A 16,213-nucleotide genomic window follows, 5' to 3' on the forward strand; every position below is an offset into this window, starting at 1 on the left:
TCTTTTGGTTTCTTTGAGCGCCCTCCATAAAACTTGATTATACTGCGTGTCTTCTGAGAGGAGATACACCTCTGCTATGTCACCACTAACGCTATTGCTTGCTTTTGGAACCGAAGCAAAACGCTGAAAAGCTCTCGTTCCAACTCAAAGAGATCCACTCGCACTTGGCTGACGTTTTTGTCGTTGATTTGTCAGGCCTTATAACAGGAAAGTGTCGTAGTTAACAGGACACAATTTTTTTTTTTTTTTGGGGGGGGGGGATCTTCCTTACGCAACCTTTAATTCTTCTGGCTCTTTGAGAAAGCGTTTCTCCATACTAATCAAGCGTCTCAGGGTTGTCTCGAGGTTGTCCGGTGACACTAACCGGTAACGTTTCAAAGGGATTACGACTTTGTAGCACCCAGCCTCAAATTTTATTGATCGCTTAAGTTTCTCGAGCACGAATTTCTCATTTGGAGGTAAAGTCTCGATGCTATGACTCAGCACTTCTATCTGCAAGAAATATTGAAGTTTGCAATCTAGTTGCTGCTCTTATCGCCAGCGCGTATAAAATAAGTGTGAGCAAAACTTGTTCGATAGCCTCCCTGAGAGGTACTATTTGGATCGCCGATACATGTCCATCTGAGGGCCGTTAACCATGCAACTGTTTTTCCTGGCTTTTCTCTAACATCCCTCACTAATTGACACCGATGACGATGCCGACGATTGCGCGTGGTCCAAGGTAAAGTAATACCTTTTAGATGCTCCCACATCTTCGCGTATTTAGCCCAGCAGGATACTCTCATGTTCCCTACAACGCTTTCTGCGGTAGAAGCTGCTATCTTTACATGTATCTTACTATCTAAGCTTCAATATTTAGTTCGAAGATTTTTGTCTCGAGGCTGTTGGTCTGAACATTTAGCACGTAAACGGTTTCTCTTTTTTTTCTCCCCTTGATTGCTTAGTTTGTTGTTGTTGTTGTTGTTGTTTTCTTTTTTTTGGTTTTCTTTTTTTTTTTTTATTCCAGTCAAATACTTGAGAAAACTTATAGCGAAGATAAGAGGTTGTCTTCTTCATGAAAAGTTGTACAACGGAAAAGCTTCGACACAACCTAGATCCCAAAAGTAAGTAAAAAAAAAAAACAATTATAGTGATGAGAAAAAGAAAACTCAAGTAGAGAGTGAACAGGGCTTCTGGTTCGAACAACCTTCAACTTCACAGATGGAAGATGAGTCTCTGCAGATATTCCCTGTGTTGTTTTCCATTGGTCAGCAGTGTGACCCCATTGACAATTCCTGTAATGGTGTGTGAAAACTGTGCAAATCTTTGGAGGCCGCAAACTCAGGGCTTATTTCTACGAGTATTCCTTCCATTCTAATGACTATAATAGGGTTGATACATTTTCCAGATTTGAACGAAATTTGGTCAAAATGTTCGTCACACACTAATGCACCAAAGTGCTTCAGGCTCTTGCGAAAATCGAAAAAGCGTTCTTGCGTCGTCCTAGCGCGTGAGACTCGTTGAAAGATATTCAATAATCAAACTTTACAATAGATTTTCTCATAACCCAATGGGAAAATCGGAAAATCCTGGCAAGCTTTGTTAGCCCGTTATCTCCTGAAGAATATAGTCTAGCTTGTTGGGGTATCTGTATTAATGTGGGAGCTGGTAATTAATGCAGCCAAAGCACACACTGACAGTTCTGGGTTTAAGTGCTTTGAATGCCTACAAAACCGAAAGGGTTATTTTCAGATTTTACAGCTTATTAGCTTAACAATAATATATTGTAAACGTTTTTTAAAGTTTCTATAAAAGTAGCCCGTGTACGTTTGGAATAAACCCTTAACGAATGTCCTCAAAATTTCACAGCCGCCTTTAAACCTTCGTTTTTCGGGCAACTGTGCATTTTTCGTACATTCTTTCGCCTCGGACAATATCGTCTGATATGGTAGCCACCTAAGGGATGTATTTGCTAAATAACCGTGCGCTTAATTTAGTACCACTTGCGATTTTTCTTTGTCCAATAGTAACGCGTTGATTATAATCGGTGAATTATAAGTTATCATAGCCAACAATCCCTGAATAGCAAATTGACACTTAGTTTCGAGAGTATTTCGATAAAATTTCGTCCGACTTTTTCTACTTACCAGGAGGAACAAATGAGAAATCTAACTTGTATCCTCTACGCTTGACACGGCCGTTCGAGTGAAAGGTTATTACAGCATAGCGTCCAGTGAAACTGATGTTCAATCCAGACTTCACCCCACAGTATGTACCTACGGTATAGTTGTTATCATTGGAAATCCTCAAGTAGTCATACCTGCAAACAAGGAAGACGTATTTGTTTAGTTCATTTATGATGAGATAACATAAGCTTAAATGACATGAGCTAACACAGCTTGATAAGGTAAGATGTGACTAAGTTACACGCATTATTATATTATTACTGAGTAAAAGGCCAATATCTATCAAATAAGAGCACATACATTAAAGTAGGGCAAGCATTACAAAAACTTACGTTTAAACCATATAATGACTACTCGACAAGATAACAAGATAAATGCTAAAGTAACCCATGGCCTAATAATAAATGATGCAAATACAACGACATAGACAAACAAACCTTATAAACAGCTTACATATCAATTTGTCCAGAAAAATAAGCAAAGGTTCCAAAACTATCTATAATCAGGCCAGCATGAAGTACAGACAGGCGCGAAGAGTAGAAAATCAGATCAAATACATGCAAAACTAGTTTATCACAGGTGTGTTATGACAGTAAATGACAAGGCAGTCTAGTTATTGATTTGATTCTTAGCCGCAAATCAAAACAACAATAACGAACAAACAAAGAACCAAACAACGAAGCAGGTCAATGAGTCTAGAGATAAAAATGGCTACTTTTAGTGTAATGAGACTAACAAGTAACTTTGTTCTTTGGAATGTCTCAATAAAGCGTTTCGAGTAGTATACACCTTTCATCAATCACAACAAACAAGACAAAACAAGGGAATAATCAAAACTGGCCATTATCATGCAATGGAGGTTACGTAATGTATATACTGAACACTGACTCGATAGTCTTGTACCTGCAATATCGATGACTCTGAAGTCTAAAAGAGGAAAAGTAAATCTTCATGGCCATCCCGTGTGGAATATAAACCCGGTAGACACAGTCCATGTTGTTTGGGTACCTGCTTGGATATCTGGGACTTGTCAGCACGTTGTTGACAACGGAACCACATCCTGTTGGATTGCGTAGACATTTAGTTTTCATGAGTAATTTCTTAGATACAGATTTTGTGCTAAAAGTTTACTGCCTCATTTTCAAAATGCTTTCTTATCAAGAACTGAAACCAAACTAAACAAACAGTGTAATTCTATCCGCGCGAAATTATTTGTTTAGATGAGTTCTTAACAGGCCTTATTATTGTTTTGTTTCATTGTTTTATGTGGGTTTTTTTTTTTTTGCTTTATAAATACTTATCATTGACACGTTTTATCTCATTTTAGCGCTCATTACAATCTTACCGATTTTATCTGTTTGTAACATATTTATGTAAGCTTTGAAAATTTCCTCGGAGAGGTCGAAACGTCGTAATTTTTTTAGCGTTTACTTTTTTTCAAAAAATCTATTTTTAAATAACCATTATAGAAAGGTTAAAGGGAAGAGAAAAACTGAGTGAAAGAACATAAAAAACGTTTTAATTAAAAATGATTACTCTCCTTTTCAGTACATTCTAAAAAACATTCACTACAAGTTCAATTTTTAGATATTTAACTCGGCGAAAATCAGCATAAAATAAAGGTATAAATTAATTACTGTATAGCTTTGTACGGTGTCACTGCTTAATTAAAAGCTAAGCTTTGCGATACGTTTTTGTTCTTTACTATAATTATAAATCAAGAATAGAGCGTTTTGCAGAGAAACGCTTGTTCATTAACTTTTCACCTAAAGACTACGAATCAAATGTTAGTAAATAATATTTTGATTTCCATCTATTTAACAAAAAAGTGCTGCGAACTCCGAATACTTTTTTCTCCAAAATAAATTTTCATACTTTGGTGAGTATCTCTACAAAAAAAATTGTTTTGGTTTAGTCTTCGCCTTTTTATCCTCCTTAAAGTCGAGTTCGGAATTGTTCACGACAGCGCAACGGGATCTGGTCGTCTGGATAGAATCAAGTTGTGACGTGAAATCGAGGACGACCCTCCAGCGATTTTCAGTCAGTTATCTTTAGTTTTGAACTGTCAAAGCTTTCCGTAGCAAAATTCGTTTGATTCTGGCTCTATAGCCATCAGAAATCTACTGAAATTTTACAATGTCATCCACGTCATCGCATTTGGAGACGAGCTTTGACTCAGGCAACTCACAAATCAGTTTTATCGCTGGATACGAAATGGAGCCCGATTAGGATTTATCGCGTCTATCACCGAAAGATAACCCCAAACGTCGAGTGAGTCTAGCGATCACGCAGCTGTTGCTTATCCTGACGACCCACTTGCGGACGCCAAAAGGACAGCGAGATACCAAGGGGGAAGTGAAGGCCGCATTCTAAAAGACCGATAACAGGACAATGTAAAACTCAAGGAATGTCAAGATTCGCGCGTGTTTACATTAATTTCGAGCGTGCTATCGTCATGCATATTGATATTTTCAATGTGTTGGCATGCATTCTTCTCACGCTAAAGCGTTTGTATTTCTTAAATTATTGATCTCCTAAGATAACGTAACTGTACTTCAGATGCAAGTGTAGAAATTGTGGAGTCGTTTCGTTACAAAAATGTGCGAATGTTATCGCTAGCGCTGTTGTGAGCTGTAAGATTGTCAATCACTCTAGGGTCGTTCGTCGCCTGCTATCACAGAGGAATTGCTGGAAAAGCGGTAATTCCGAAGCTGTCTCGCTCTAACCCATTCTCTATACTCTATACAGCGACTGGCAATCCGCTGAGCCGTCAAGCCACTAAATACTGGCTCTTTACACCCTGACCGCCAATGGCGAGCCACCGAGACTTCGACTCACTAAATTGTTAATCTTACTCTTTCTTTACTCTCCGACCGCGACTGGCGAGCCGTCCCACTGAGTTATACCCCTCAAAATGTGTCTCTCTATTGTTTAGTTGCTCCGATTCTTGATCCTTTGATCCTTTTTGCATGTGTAATTACATACAAAATCGTCGCTTACAAAGTACTTCGAGCATATTACTGAAGTCTTCGATGACTCCCATCGAGCACGCTTCTGTCTAACAAAGTCGACCCATCTTTTTATTCGTTTCCTTGCTTCTGGACGCTCATCGCCTTGAGAAGGTATCGCACGGAACGCTTTTCCTTCCTGAACGTTCCTAACCTTACTGCAACCTCCTGCATCACATCTGGCCGGCATATTTTGACCACTATTAACCCTATCTAGATCGGGCCTTTCTTTTTTTGTCTTTTGGGAATCCCCCCTTCCCTCCATATAACTTCCTAATTATAAAAGCTACGACAATGAGACTTGGAGAAGAGATAGTATGTCTAAAGATGTCTCCTTTGACATCCGTCCTTGGTATAGTGACCTCAAATCACGTGGTAGCAGCGTCATTAAATTTAAAAATATATACTTCCGTAGAGATGCCTACCAAAATATGGGGATTTTGTTGGAGAGAAAAGGGGGCGGAGGGGTTTAGGTGCACTTTAGTAAGGTCAGCTTGGCTCATTGTTAGTATCAGTGTAACTATGTATATTTTTTTTGTGACAAGCAGAAACTTACAAGTAGAGAAATATTATACATAACTTCCATGTGCAGTTTACCGAACGCAGTTCGCTGCGCGCAAAGTGTTCAATCTTTTAAGGACAGGTTAAAAACTCATTTATTTCGTCAAGCCTTTGACCTTTATTGAGAATTGTATTTTAGCCATTGACCTTGCCATTGTAATTTTAAATTATATTTATTTAGGATATCTTTATTGTAAAGCGCGCGAGAGCATCTGTTTATGATTCGCGCGCTATATAAATAATAAATTATTATTATTATTATGTGTTTTATTTCAGCAAGTCATTCGGAAGCCTCGTTTAATGTTAAATCTTGCCAGGATAATCTAACTTTAAAGATTTAAGCAACATTCCCTAAATTAATATCCTCTATTTAAATAAGATGTTATAAATGTTTTACAAACAAATGTATGTACTTGGCTGTCGGAATCATTTTTAGGGAATGACAATCGAATGTTGGTCACTGGAACCGAATGAAATAAGAAACCAGCTTGAGGAAACTTCCTTCTACACCAAGTTTACAAAAATACCCACTTACTACATTGCGCGGATTAAAACCCTTTGTTCCACAGACATGAAGGCTTTAGGAGGTTAAATGTTCAAAAAGATTATTAACAATGTATACTTAAAGAAGAAAAAGCCATAGTAGTAAGTAGAAAGATAAAGGGAAACTCCCAAAACTTCAAATCCTTATCGTCGCGCAATTTTGTTTGCGGAAGTTCTCGGCAAGTGTTACATTAGATTTTGAAAACCTAAATCTAGTAATATATACTTCAAAAATAAAAGTCATACATTACCTGGTACTTGACTTGGTGTCGGGGACACTGGCGGTCTGTTTGTGGTCGGTTGGTTTGTCGAGAGAGTCAAAGTAGCTGTTAAGAATCAATTTAAAAAAGGGTGTAAATAGAGACAGTTGCGAAAACAACTGCGAAAGTCTTTCTTCTGTTTAAGTAATACTAAAAGTTATATTAAGTAATATTACAGTTAGAATTTACGTAAGTACTGTAATTTAATATTGTAAGTAAGCTTATTGTAAGAAAATTAGTGTAATTCTTGTAGTGTTGTTTTGTTTAACATTGTATTGAGGGGAGCAAGGAGGGCGCAGTGGTGAGAGCATTCACCTCCCACCAATGTGGCCCGGGTTCAATTCCCGGACTCGGCGTCATATGCAGATTAAGTTTGTTGATGGTTCTCGTCCTTGGTTTTTCTTCGGGTACTCCGGGTTTCTCCTCTCCTCAAAAACCAACACTTCTAAATTTCAATTCGATTTGGAAAGTGTCCCAAATTATTGCTCCGCGCTAAATACATTGACACTTAAGTAAAGTGATTTATTTTTTTTATTTACTTTTTATTGTACACCTTGTAAAAAAAAAGTATAAAAAAAGTGTCGGACTAACTCTTGAACGCGTCTCCATCGCCTTTTAGGATTAAATTCTGTTTCGACTACAAATTCAGGCGCGAACTGTCCACCGACTTGCCCATGTAAAAAGTAGTTTATGTTAACGAAACATCATGTGCAGGATTCGCTGACTGATATGTTAAAGGTTGTGAGTTTATCAAGGCGTATGTACCAGTAAATGCCCTTATCGGCTCTTCGTCCGTCACATCAGCGTCCCCAAAAATCTGGTTTGGAAGCTTTAATCATAGACCCGTGTGCACTGCCAAAGTGTGGAGTCAAAGGGGGATTGAAATGCCATCTTGTTCGTTTCTCGGCTGTGGTTACTCTAACCTTGGCTTCGTCTAACTTTTCTACAACAAGCTCGTTCTGTTCTCGATTTGCTCCACGAAATTAGTCCCATTATCTTATTTCATTTCTTCCGGAAACCCTCTGCGATTCACTATCCGTTAAAATGCGTTAATGAAAGGAATCTGTGTCCAGTGCAATTGCCATTTCCAAATGTAGAGCTCTGGTGGTTATACATGTAAACAGACGAAGTTTTACCGTAGCTATTCATTGTCCTCTCCTTTGGACTGTTAACTGTTATGAAAGGTCCTTTGTAATCTACAAGCGTACGAGCGAACGTAAAAAGTAGAGTCTTAAGCCTAATTCTTGACAGAGGCGCCGTTATTTGTTGCCACGGTTTGGCTTTTCTCTTACAGTATTCATAGCACTCAGCTTCACTATCTCGGATTTCTTCTCGCCTCTACATTAGCCAAAAACGAGAGAACAACATTACCAATGTTTGGTTAGCTCCTGGGGTGTGATTCCCTTTTCCATGTAATGTCTCAGGATCAGCTTGATTACCCAGTTCCCTGCTGGTAAGATGATTGGGGTATTTAACATCGTGTGGTAAATACTCAGCATTCTCAAGACGGCCACCAGATCTCATCAATTCCTTTTTATCAATTCTTGAGTTCAGGGAAAGCAATTTGCTACCATCCGGGAGTCTTTTACCTCTTGTCAACGCGGAATACTATTCTCCAAATGATTCCGCGCGTGCTGTGTTTATTACTTGAATCTCGTTGTAATACTTGTAATACGTTTCTCTCGATGTAACTGACAATTGTTTACCAAGCGATAAACCCAGGCTAGTGTTCTGATGAGTCTAATCCAGGTAGTAAAGCTTCTCAGATCACGCAGCCACTTAGCATTGTTTTGGATAGCCAACACCGTTGCCCTCTAATGCTGTTGTCAGCTTGTAGGCCTTCTTGTTTCGTGACCTCTTTCGTTGCTGTTTCACTTACATGTGATTCGATCTACTGGCCATTCTGATTTTTCCCTTTTCAAATACAAAGGTCCTTCACACCAGGTGTTCTTGCTTGCTAACTCTTCTACTGGTAAGCCTCTTGTGTTATGGTCAGCTTGATTCTGGTCAGTGGACACAAAATTCTACCGGTGAGGACTTTTGTGAGACTGTTTTTCTCCAATTCTGTTTAAAATAAATGTCCTACTTGGGCGATGTATCTACCATAACACGATCATGCTATCCGACCAAAACGTGATTTCGCGAGTTGCAATCTTCGATGATTTCGATATCAATACACTTAGTATTAATCCAAGAATTGCGCCCAACAGGGCTAAACGAGGGATACTTGTGAATGTAAGGGGTGCAACTCTTGACTTTAAAGCTACTATACGGACCCAAACAGCTCCATCACTGTGCTCATATCCTTAATACACTACCGTTCCATACGCATTTGATGAGGCATCTACAAATGTGTGCAGGCTCGTGAACTTCACATCCCTGTCTACCGGCTGAATACATCGTGGGATCTTAATGTTCTATAAATGCTCTAATTCACAACCTTAGCCTTCCTCTCCTGTTTCATCTGACTGTCCCTGAGTCGATGCCCGTGGTCTAAATATTTTGGAGCAAGACCTTCCCACGAATGGTTTATGGCGTTAGGAATCCCAAAGGGTCAAAAAGTGTGGCAATTCTTCCCAGGAAACTGCGTTTTGATACGTCTAGCCATCTCCAGGCGGATGCACTCGGAACGTGAACATCTTTTTTCCTTCTCTACCAACAGTTCTCTGAGCGTCTTCACAGAGGGCATCTCCCAATTATCTAGATCCACAGTTCCGTTACTCAACAATTCCCTCCTTCAACAATTCTTTTGAATCACACAGCCATTTGCGTGCGTTGGCGCGTGCGTGCATACCATCCATCTCCCACTGTGTCGAAAATTGGCTGTACAAGTCTATGACTGTCTTATCGTCTGGACCTGAATCCGTGCTACCGTCCATATCGGCTCACTCTAGTATTGCCACCAGAGCAAGTGGAAATTTTTATTGATACTTCTTTGCATGTGTTTGTACGACGACCTGCGACTGAAACGGCGATAAATGAATAAATTCCGAAAACCACTCAATTAAATTCATATTCATCTGGTCTTTTGGTTTGTCGAGCGATTTCCATAAAACTCGATTATACTGCCTGTCTTCTGGTGCAAGCATGACGATGGGATACACCTCTGCTATGTGACCACTAACGCCATTGTTTCCTTTCGGAACCGTAGCAAAACGCTGATTATCTCTCGTTCCAACTTAGGTCCTTGGTGTATGACATCGCTCAAAGAGACCCTCTCATACGTCAGAAACAAAGCTCATCTTCGTCGTTGATTTGTCAGGCCTCATAAGAGGAAAGTGTGGTAGGGAACAAAAGTCAATGGGCTTTTACTCTGTTTTTCGGATCTTCCTTACGCAACCTCTCTTCAGGCCCCCTTGAGAATGCGTTTCTATGTAATTCTCAAGCGTCTTAGTTCTCCGGTAACAATGATCGATCGTCCTTCCAAGGGATTACGACTTTGTAGCGCCAAATCTCAATTTTTTATTCATTGCTTAAGTTTCTCGAGCGCGAATTTCTCATTTAGAGGTAAAGTCTCAATGGTATTGCTCAGCACTTCTATGTCCAAGAAATATTGGAGTTTACAATCTAATTGCTACTCTTCTCGTCAGCACGTATAAAATAAGTGTGAGCGAAACTTGTTCAATATCCTCCCTAATCAGTACTATTTGGATCGCCGATACATGTACATCCGAGGGCCGTTAACCGTGCCACTGTTTTTCCTGGCTTTCCTCTAACATCCCTCACCAATTGATACCGATGAAAATGTCGACGATTGGGCGTGGTCCAAGGTAAAGTGATACCTTTTAGATGCTCCCACTTCTTCGCGTATTTAACACAGTTGATTACTCCAATGTTCCCTGTAATGCGTTCTGCAGTAAAAGCTGCTATCTTTACATCTATCTTTCCATCTAAACTTTCAAGATTTAGTTGGAAGATTTTTGTCTCGAAGCTGTCGGTCTGACTATTTAGAAGGTTAACGGTAACTCTACGGTTCTCCCCTTGAAGTCCTAATTTAGCTGCTGCATCACTGTCGATGTATGTCTTAATACTAGCGTCCTCTAGTAGCGCATTAACGACCACTCTTCTTGTGCCATTTTTGATTACTACTGTTACTTTTATCAGTACAACATATTCGCCTCTAGTTTCTTTCATGTGCATTGCTGTTGTGTGCGATCTCTCCGGTCAATCCTATTGCCGTTCCTTGCAATCTCCGGCCTCTTCTTTCCTTTGCAATGAAGCACGTTTGCTGTGCGTCCATTCGAACCAAAAAATCGGCTTTTGAGAACGGTATACTTTGGTAGGTCTCTCCTAGGCATCTATAGAAACGACATTGTTGCGCTGCTCTCCGCCACCTCTTTTCAATGGTTATACCTTAAAACTTGTCCCATCAAATGGGGTGGTTATTTCCACAGACTTTGTATGTACGGCGGCTCTTACTAGGCAACTGGTTTGGAGTACCTTCGAGTGATCTGGTCTAACTAAGAAAACGTCTGATTTCTCATCGGGGTACTGGAAATGCTCTATATCCCTCGAAGCCTCTCAGCTGGTACTGTCTGGAATTCTTCTTCTTGCACGACTCATTGTCGTAAACTTTTTACGCACTGTTGTTTCTTGTGTTCAAAAATCCATCGATAGTACTGTGCTAGCGTTGACTCTCTCATATTCCTCGGTAGCTTATCATAGTTCGATCCATTGCCCAACTCCTTGTGTCGGCAAGCCTCTTTAAGGTTGATAACTGCGATGTCTAGGATTTCAGCCAACTTTAAATTCCCGCGTTCCTCCAAATACAATGCGCTTTGTCCTCTTCCTCCTCAATACCTTCTTATCTGCTCTTAGCAGCTTCATAAGCAGAGGTTGAGTGATCCAAATTTTCAATAACCTTAAACGCTTCGCCCGATAAGTACTGTCCGAGCTACAGTAGCCTGTGCTCGGGAGCCGCAGTTGCTTTGTCGATACGGGCTTAATAAAAAAAATGAGCGTTGATGCTTTGCTTAGTGGTCCCTCTTACATTGGTCGGTACCTAATGGTGTTTTCCAAGACTTCTTGTCATCTAAATCTGCTTCTAGGCCGAGCTCCTCGCTGATCTCTGTCTACAGAGCTCACTGGTTTTCTTTGACGTTTTCCTTGGAGATCTGTTATGCCTGTTTATCTTTCCGGGCCCGAGTCTCCAGCTCTCTTGTTTTTGGGGGAAATTCTTCTTCGACCCTCTCCTTCTAAAGCCTCAATGGCTAGCTCTTCACTAAACCCCTTAGCTGCTAATCTCTCAGCGCGCTCTCGAGCCATTCTCTTTTCCACTTGTAAGTCTTCACATGATTTGAACATCTCTGAGAAGCACAATATACGACGCTAGATGATTCGCAGATATTCGCCAAAATATGAGGATATTTTGTAGAAAAAAGTTTGGGGGTTAGGTGCACTTTAATTAGGTGAGCGCGGCATATTGTTAGTATTAATGGCGGCTGGAATATATAGTTTATGACAATCGGGAAATTTGGAGTAAAAATAAATTACACAATTCATGTGTTTTTAGTTACAGAAGTCATTTGGAAGCCTCGTTTAATGGTAATACTTGCCCGGAAAATCTTAATTTAACCCTATCTATACCGGGCGTCTTTTTTTTGTTTTCTGGGTCTGGGGAGGTCGAGGGGAGGGGGTGGGGGGAGACAGGAAGAGACATGAAAGCGGCAGTTAGATTATATTTCCAAAAAAATATATTAACAACGTATAATAAGAGAAGACAAAGAAATACAGTCACCTAGTAGTCAATGCAGTGGTAAGAAGATAGTAAATTGTGGTCTTGGTGTCGTCGGTGGGTTTGACCAAGCAGGCATTGTAATGTTTCTTGTAAAGAAGTGTGTTATTAACTACATTAATGGAGACTTAGGTGAACCTGCATGTTTTTCACTGAATGGACCATTTTTAAACTGACCGGTAATGGCAAGCTCCCTTAAATCTTCAATTCCTCATCGATGCGCAATTTGTATGCTTAAGTTGTCGACAAGTGTACCGTTAGATTGAAAACCTTATTCCAGTTATATTTACTTCAGAAACACAAGTCATCTGATATTACCTTGTGCTGGACTCGGTGTCACGGACACTGCTCTGTTTGTGGTTGGTGGGTTTGTCCACGGAGTCACATTGACTGTTGAGAATGAAATTAAAAACGAAATAAATAGAGACATCTTGTACACCAGTTTTTCAAGGTGATGCACTCGCAAACTTATCTACGATGCTTGTTAGAAAACCGCCTGGTATCTAATTGCGGATCGACGGGAAAGTTGAATGTGGCAGTTTTTGACAAGTGCAAACGAATGTTTATAATCCTCTGTATCACGAACAATCAGCGGCGATCGGTCTAACATTGGCTAGTTATATTTTCTACATGTATCTAAAGGTCATAGAGGGTCTCTCAATAACCAGCACATTTGTATTATATTTTCAAGTAGTTGCATTTACTTTCAAAGGAGAACGCCCACTTTCTGAGAATCTTTTCAAGTTCTCCAATCATTTGTGAGCTTAGGATCGATTACCAGCCGCTGTTCGCGAAAAGAGCCCACGCTCATCTCCTAAGAGACAGTTGGACGGTCTAACATTGGCTAGTTATATTTTCTACATGTATCTAAAGGTCATAGAGGGTCTCTCAATAACCAGCACATTTGTATTATATTTTCAAGTAGTTGCATTTACTTTCAAAGGAGAACGCCCACTGAGCGACACAATGGGATAGAGAAGCTAATCGAAACGGCTCAGAATAATAAGAAAATCTCTTATTGCATAGCAAAAAACGCTTTGAGACATGCTTGTAAAACCAAAATGTAAACGTTTTTATCAAAACAATGGACACAACGTGAGTCGCATAGGTCTGTCTGCTCCATTTTTACATGTTGCTCCTGTTCAGATAATTAGTTGTAAAATTTAAACTCTTAACCGGCATCTTTGGTCTCGCGTTTCTCAAATGACGAGCGGCCTTTATTTGCACAACATTGCGAGGTGAAATATAAGAGTCACACGGTATACCATGTTTAAGCAGGTTTGCCGAATCGAAACTACTCTTGGTTTCATTCTTCACTACTGTCACCTCCTCTATGCATTTTTCAAGACGTTTGATGTTTTTGTGGCAGCGACCGATTGTTGCACAAGAATCGTTTGACGTCGACGCTATTAAGCTGGACATCCAAAGCATTGGCTACTTTTTTAGCAACATCTTTAACTTTGCCTTTCAAACTAGTTCCCTTTCGACGATTACTTATTTTTTTCTGTACCATAAAGCAGACACCCGAAGAGGGTATAACCCGTAGTCTTCATAGGCGTTTCAACACCTGTTGCGCTAGAAGAATTATTTCAGTAATCGCTCGGAATTATACTTTCAATCTTCAGAGTTTTGGTCCCTTTCTCATTTATGTTTGTTGATCTAATTTAGCATGAGATTGCCGTCGGATGTCATTTAAGGTGACCAGTTGAGCCGCATAAATTTTATTTTGAATTTACGTCATAAACATGGTCGGTCGCGAACGCGTCCCGCCGTCTCTTCTCAGAAAGGAAAGAAAAAAAGAAAAGAAAAATAAATAAAGTCACCGAGGCAATGTAGTAGTAAGAAAATAGTGAATGGTGGTCTTCAAGTTTTCTGTTGGTTTGTCCAAGGACGTATTGTAATGTTCCTTGTTAAGAAGCGTGTTTCAAACCACATTAATGCAGAACCTGTTTTTCACCGAAATGGTACATTTTTAAACTGATCTGTAATGGCTGGCTCCCTTAAATCTTCAATTACTTATCGTCGCGCAGTTTGTATGTGAAAGTTGTCGAAAAATGTAACGTTACAGTTTGAAAACCTAAATCTAGTAACATATGCTTCAAAAAAAAAAAAAAAAGAAGCGATATCTTACCTGTTGCTGGACTCGGTGTCTGGGACGCTGGTCTGTTTATGGTTGGTGGGTTTGTCCACGGAGTCAAAGTAGCTGTTAAGAATTAATTTAGAAAATCAATAAATAGAGACATCTTGTAAACCAGTCTGCCAAGGTGGCTTACTTCCAAACTTATCTATGACACCTGTCAGAAAACCACCCTAGGGGTCGACGGAATTTAAGGCTACATTTTTGTAGGATTTTAATAATATAGATATATGAAACATATATTTGAACTTCGGGTTAAATATTAAATAGAAGAAACATCCTCGCAGTTTTAACACAACCTAAGCAGCTGCCAAAATAAATATCTATGTTTCATATATTCCTATTAATTTATTCACGCTTCACGGGTATATCACGAACTCACAATTTGACCATCTCCCAGTTGGCTTGATAGCTCAGTTGCTAGAGAACTCCACCGGCATCGCAGAGGTCATGGGTTCAAATCCTGTTCAAGCATGAATTCTTTCTGGATTTCTTTTCGCAACTGCATAGGTTGCTTAAATAACTGCGAGCATCTTTCTTCTATTTAAGTAATACTATAAATCATATTAAGTAATATTACTGCTTACATATACGTCAGTGTCGTTATGTAATGTTGTAAGCTTATTGTAAGAAAACTAGTGTTAAAGTGTTTTAGTGTCATTTTCTATTGAGCACCTTATAAATAAAAGTATAAAAAAAGTGTCGGACTAACTCTTGAACGCGTCTCCATTGCCTTTTAGGACTTAATTACGACTACAGATTCAGGCGCGAACTGTGCACCGACTTGCCCATGTAGAAAATGATTTGGTGTTAACGTAACATCATCTGCAGGATTCGCTGACTGATGTCCTAAAAGTTGTGAGTTTATCAGGGTTTCTGCACCAGTGAAGGCCGTTATCAGTTCTTCGTCCGTCACATCAGTGTTCCCAAAAATCCCATATATAGCTCGTTTGGACGCCTTTATCTTAGACCCGTGTGCACCGCCAAAGGGTGGAGTCAAAGGGGGATTGAAATGCCATTGTACTTCTTTGTCGGCTGTAGTTACTCTAATCTTGTTCTCGTCTAACTTGTCTACAACAAGTTCTTCCAGTTGTCGATTTGCTCCCCCGAAATGAGTCCCATTGTCTGAATTCATTTCTTTCGGCAATCCTCTGCCATTCGCTAACCCTAAAATAGGGTAAGGAAGGAATCGTTGTCCAGTGCAATTGCCATTTTGAAATGTACCACTCTGGTGGTTATACATGTAAACAGACAAAGTTATACCTTAGCTATTTGTTGTCCTCTGCCCTGGAATGTTATGAAAGGCCCTTCAAATCTACAAGCATACGACCGAACGCAAGAAGTGGAGTCTAAAGCCAAATTCTTGGGTGAGCCGCTGTGATTTGTTGCGACAGTTTGGCTTTTCTTTTACGGTATTCATAGCACTAAGCTTCACAATCTCGGATTTCTTCTCGCCTCTGCATTAACCAAAAACAAGAGAGGACAACATAAGCAATGTTTGAGGTGTGACTCCCTTTTTCCATGATAATGTCCCATGATCAGCTTGGTTATTCAGTTCTCTCGTCTTTCATGGTAAGATATTAAGGTACTTAACGTCATGTGGTACATACTCACCATTCTCTAGACGAGACCAGATCTCATAAACCCATCTTCATCAATTCTTGGTTTTAGGGCGAGTAACTTGTTACCACCTGGAAGTGTTTTATCCCTTGTCAATTATGAGTACTCTTCTCCAAATGATTCCGCTTCTGCTGACTTCATTACTTGAATGCGCTCGTCCTCGATGTCGTTAGTAGTCAGCCCAC

The 16,213-nt window shown here is 39.8% G+C and overlaps 1 protein-coding gene across 1 annotated transcript in view; it reads right to left on the minus strand.

Annotated features, from left to right (window-relative positions):
- The window catches only part of LOC146475584 (uncharacterized), an 873,425-nt gene that overhangs the window by 520,620 nt on the left and 336,592 nt on the right, over positions 1 to 16,213 (minus strand). Inside the window, exon 10 of the mRNA XM_085116063.1 lies at positions 14,403 to 14,474. Within this exon, the coding sequence (XP_084972189.1) occupies positions 14,403 to 14,474 (72 nt within the window). The remainder of the gene's footprint in view (positions 1 to 14,402; positions 14,475 to 16,213) is intronic.

The sequence above is a fragment of the Pavona decussata genome, unplaced genomic scaffold, assembly GCF_977016875.1.
Source record: "Pavona decussata unplaced genomic scaffold, jaPavDecu1.1 SCAFFOLD_84, whole genome shotgun sequence".
In the NCBI taxonomy this organism is placed as follows: domain Eukaryota; kingdom Metazoa; phylum Cnidaria; class Anthozoa; order Scleractinia; family Agariciidae; genus Pavona; species Pavona decussata.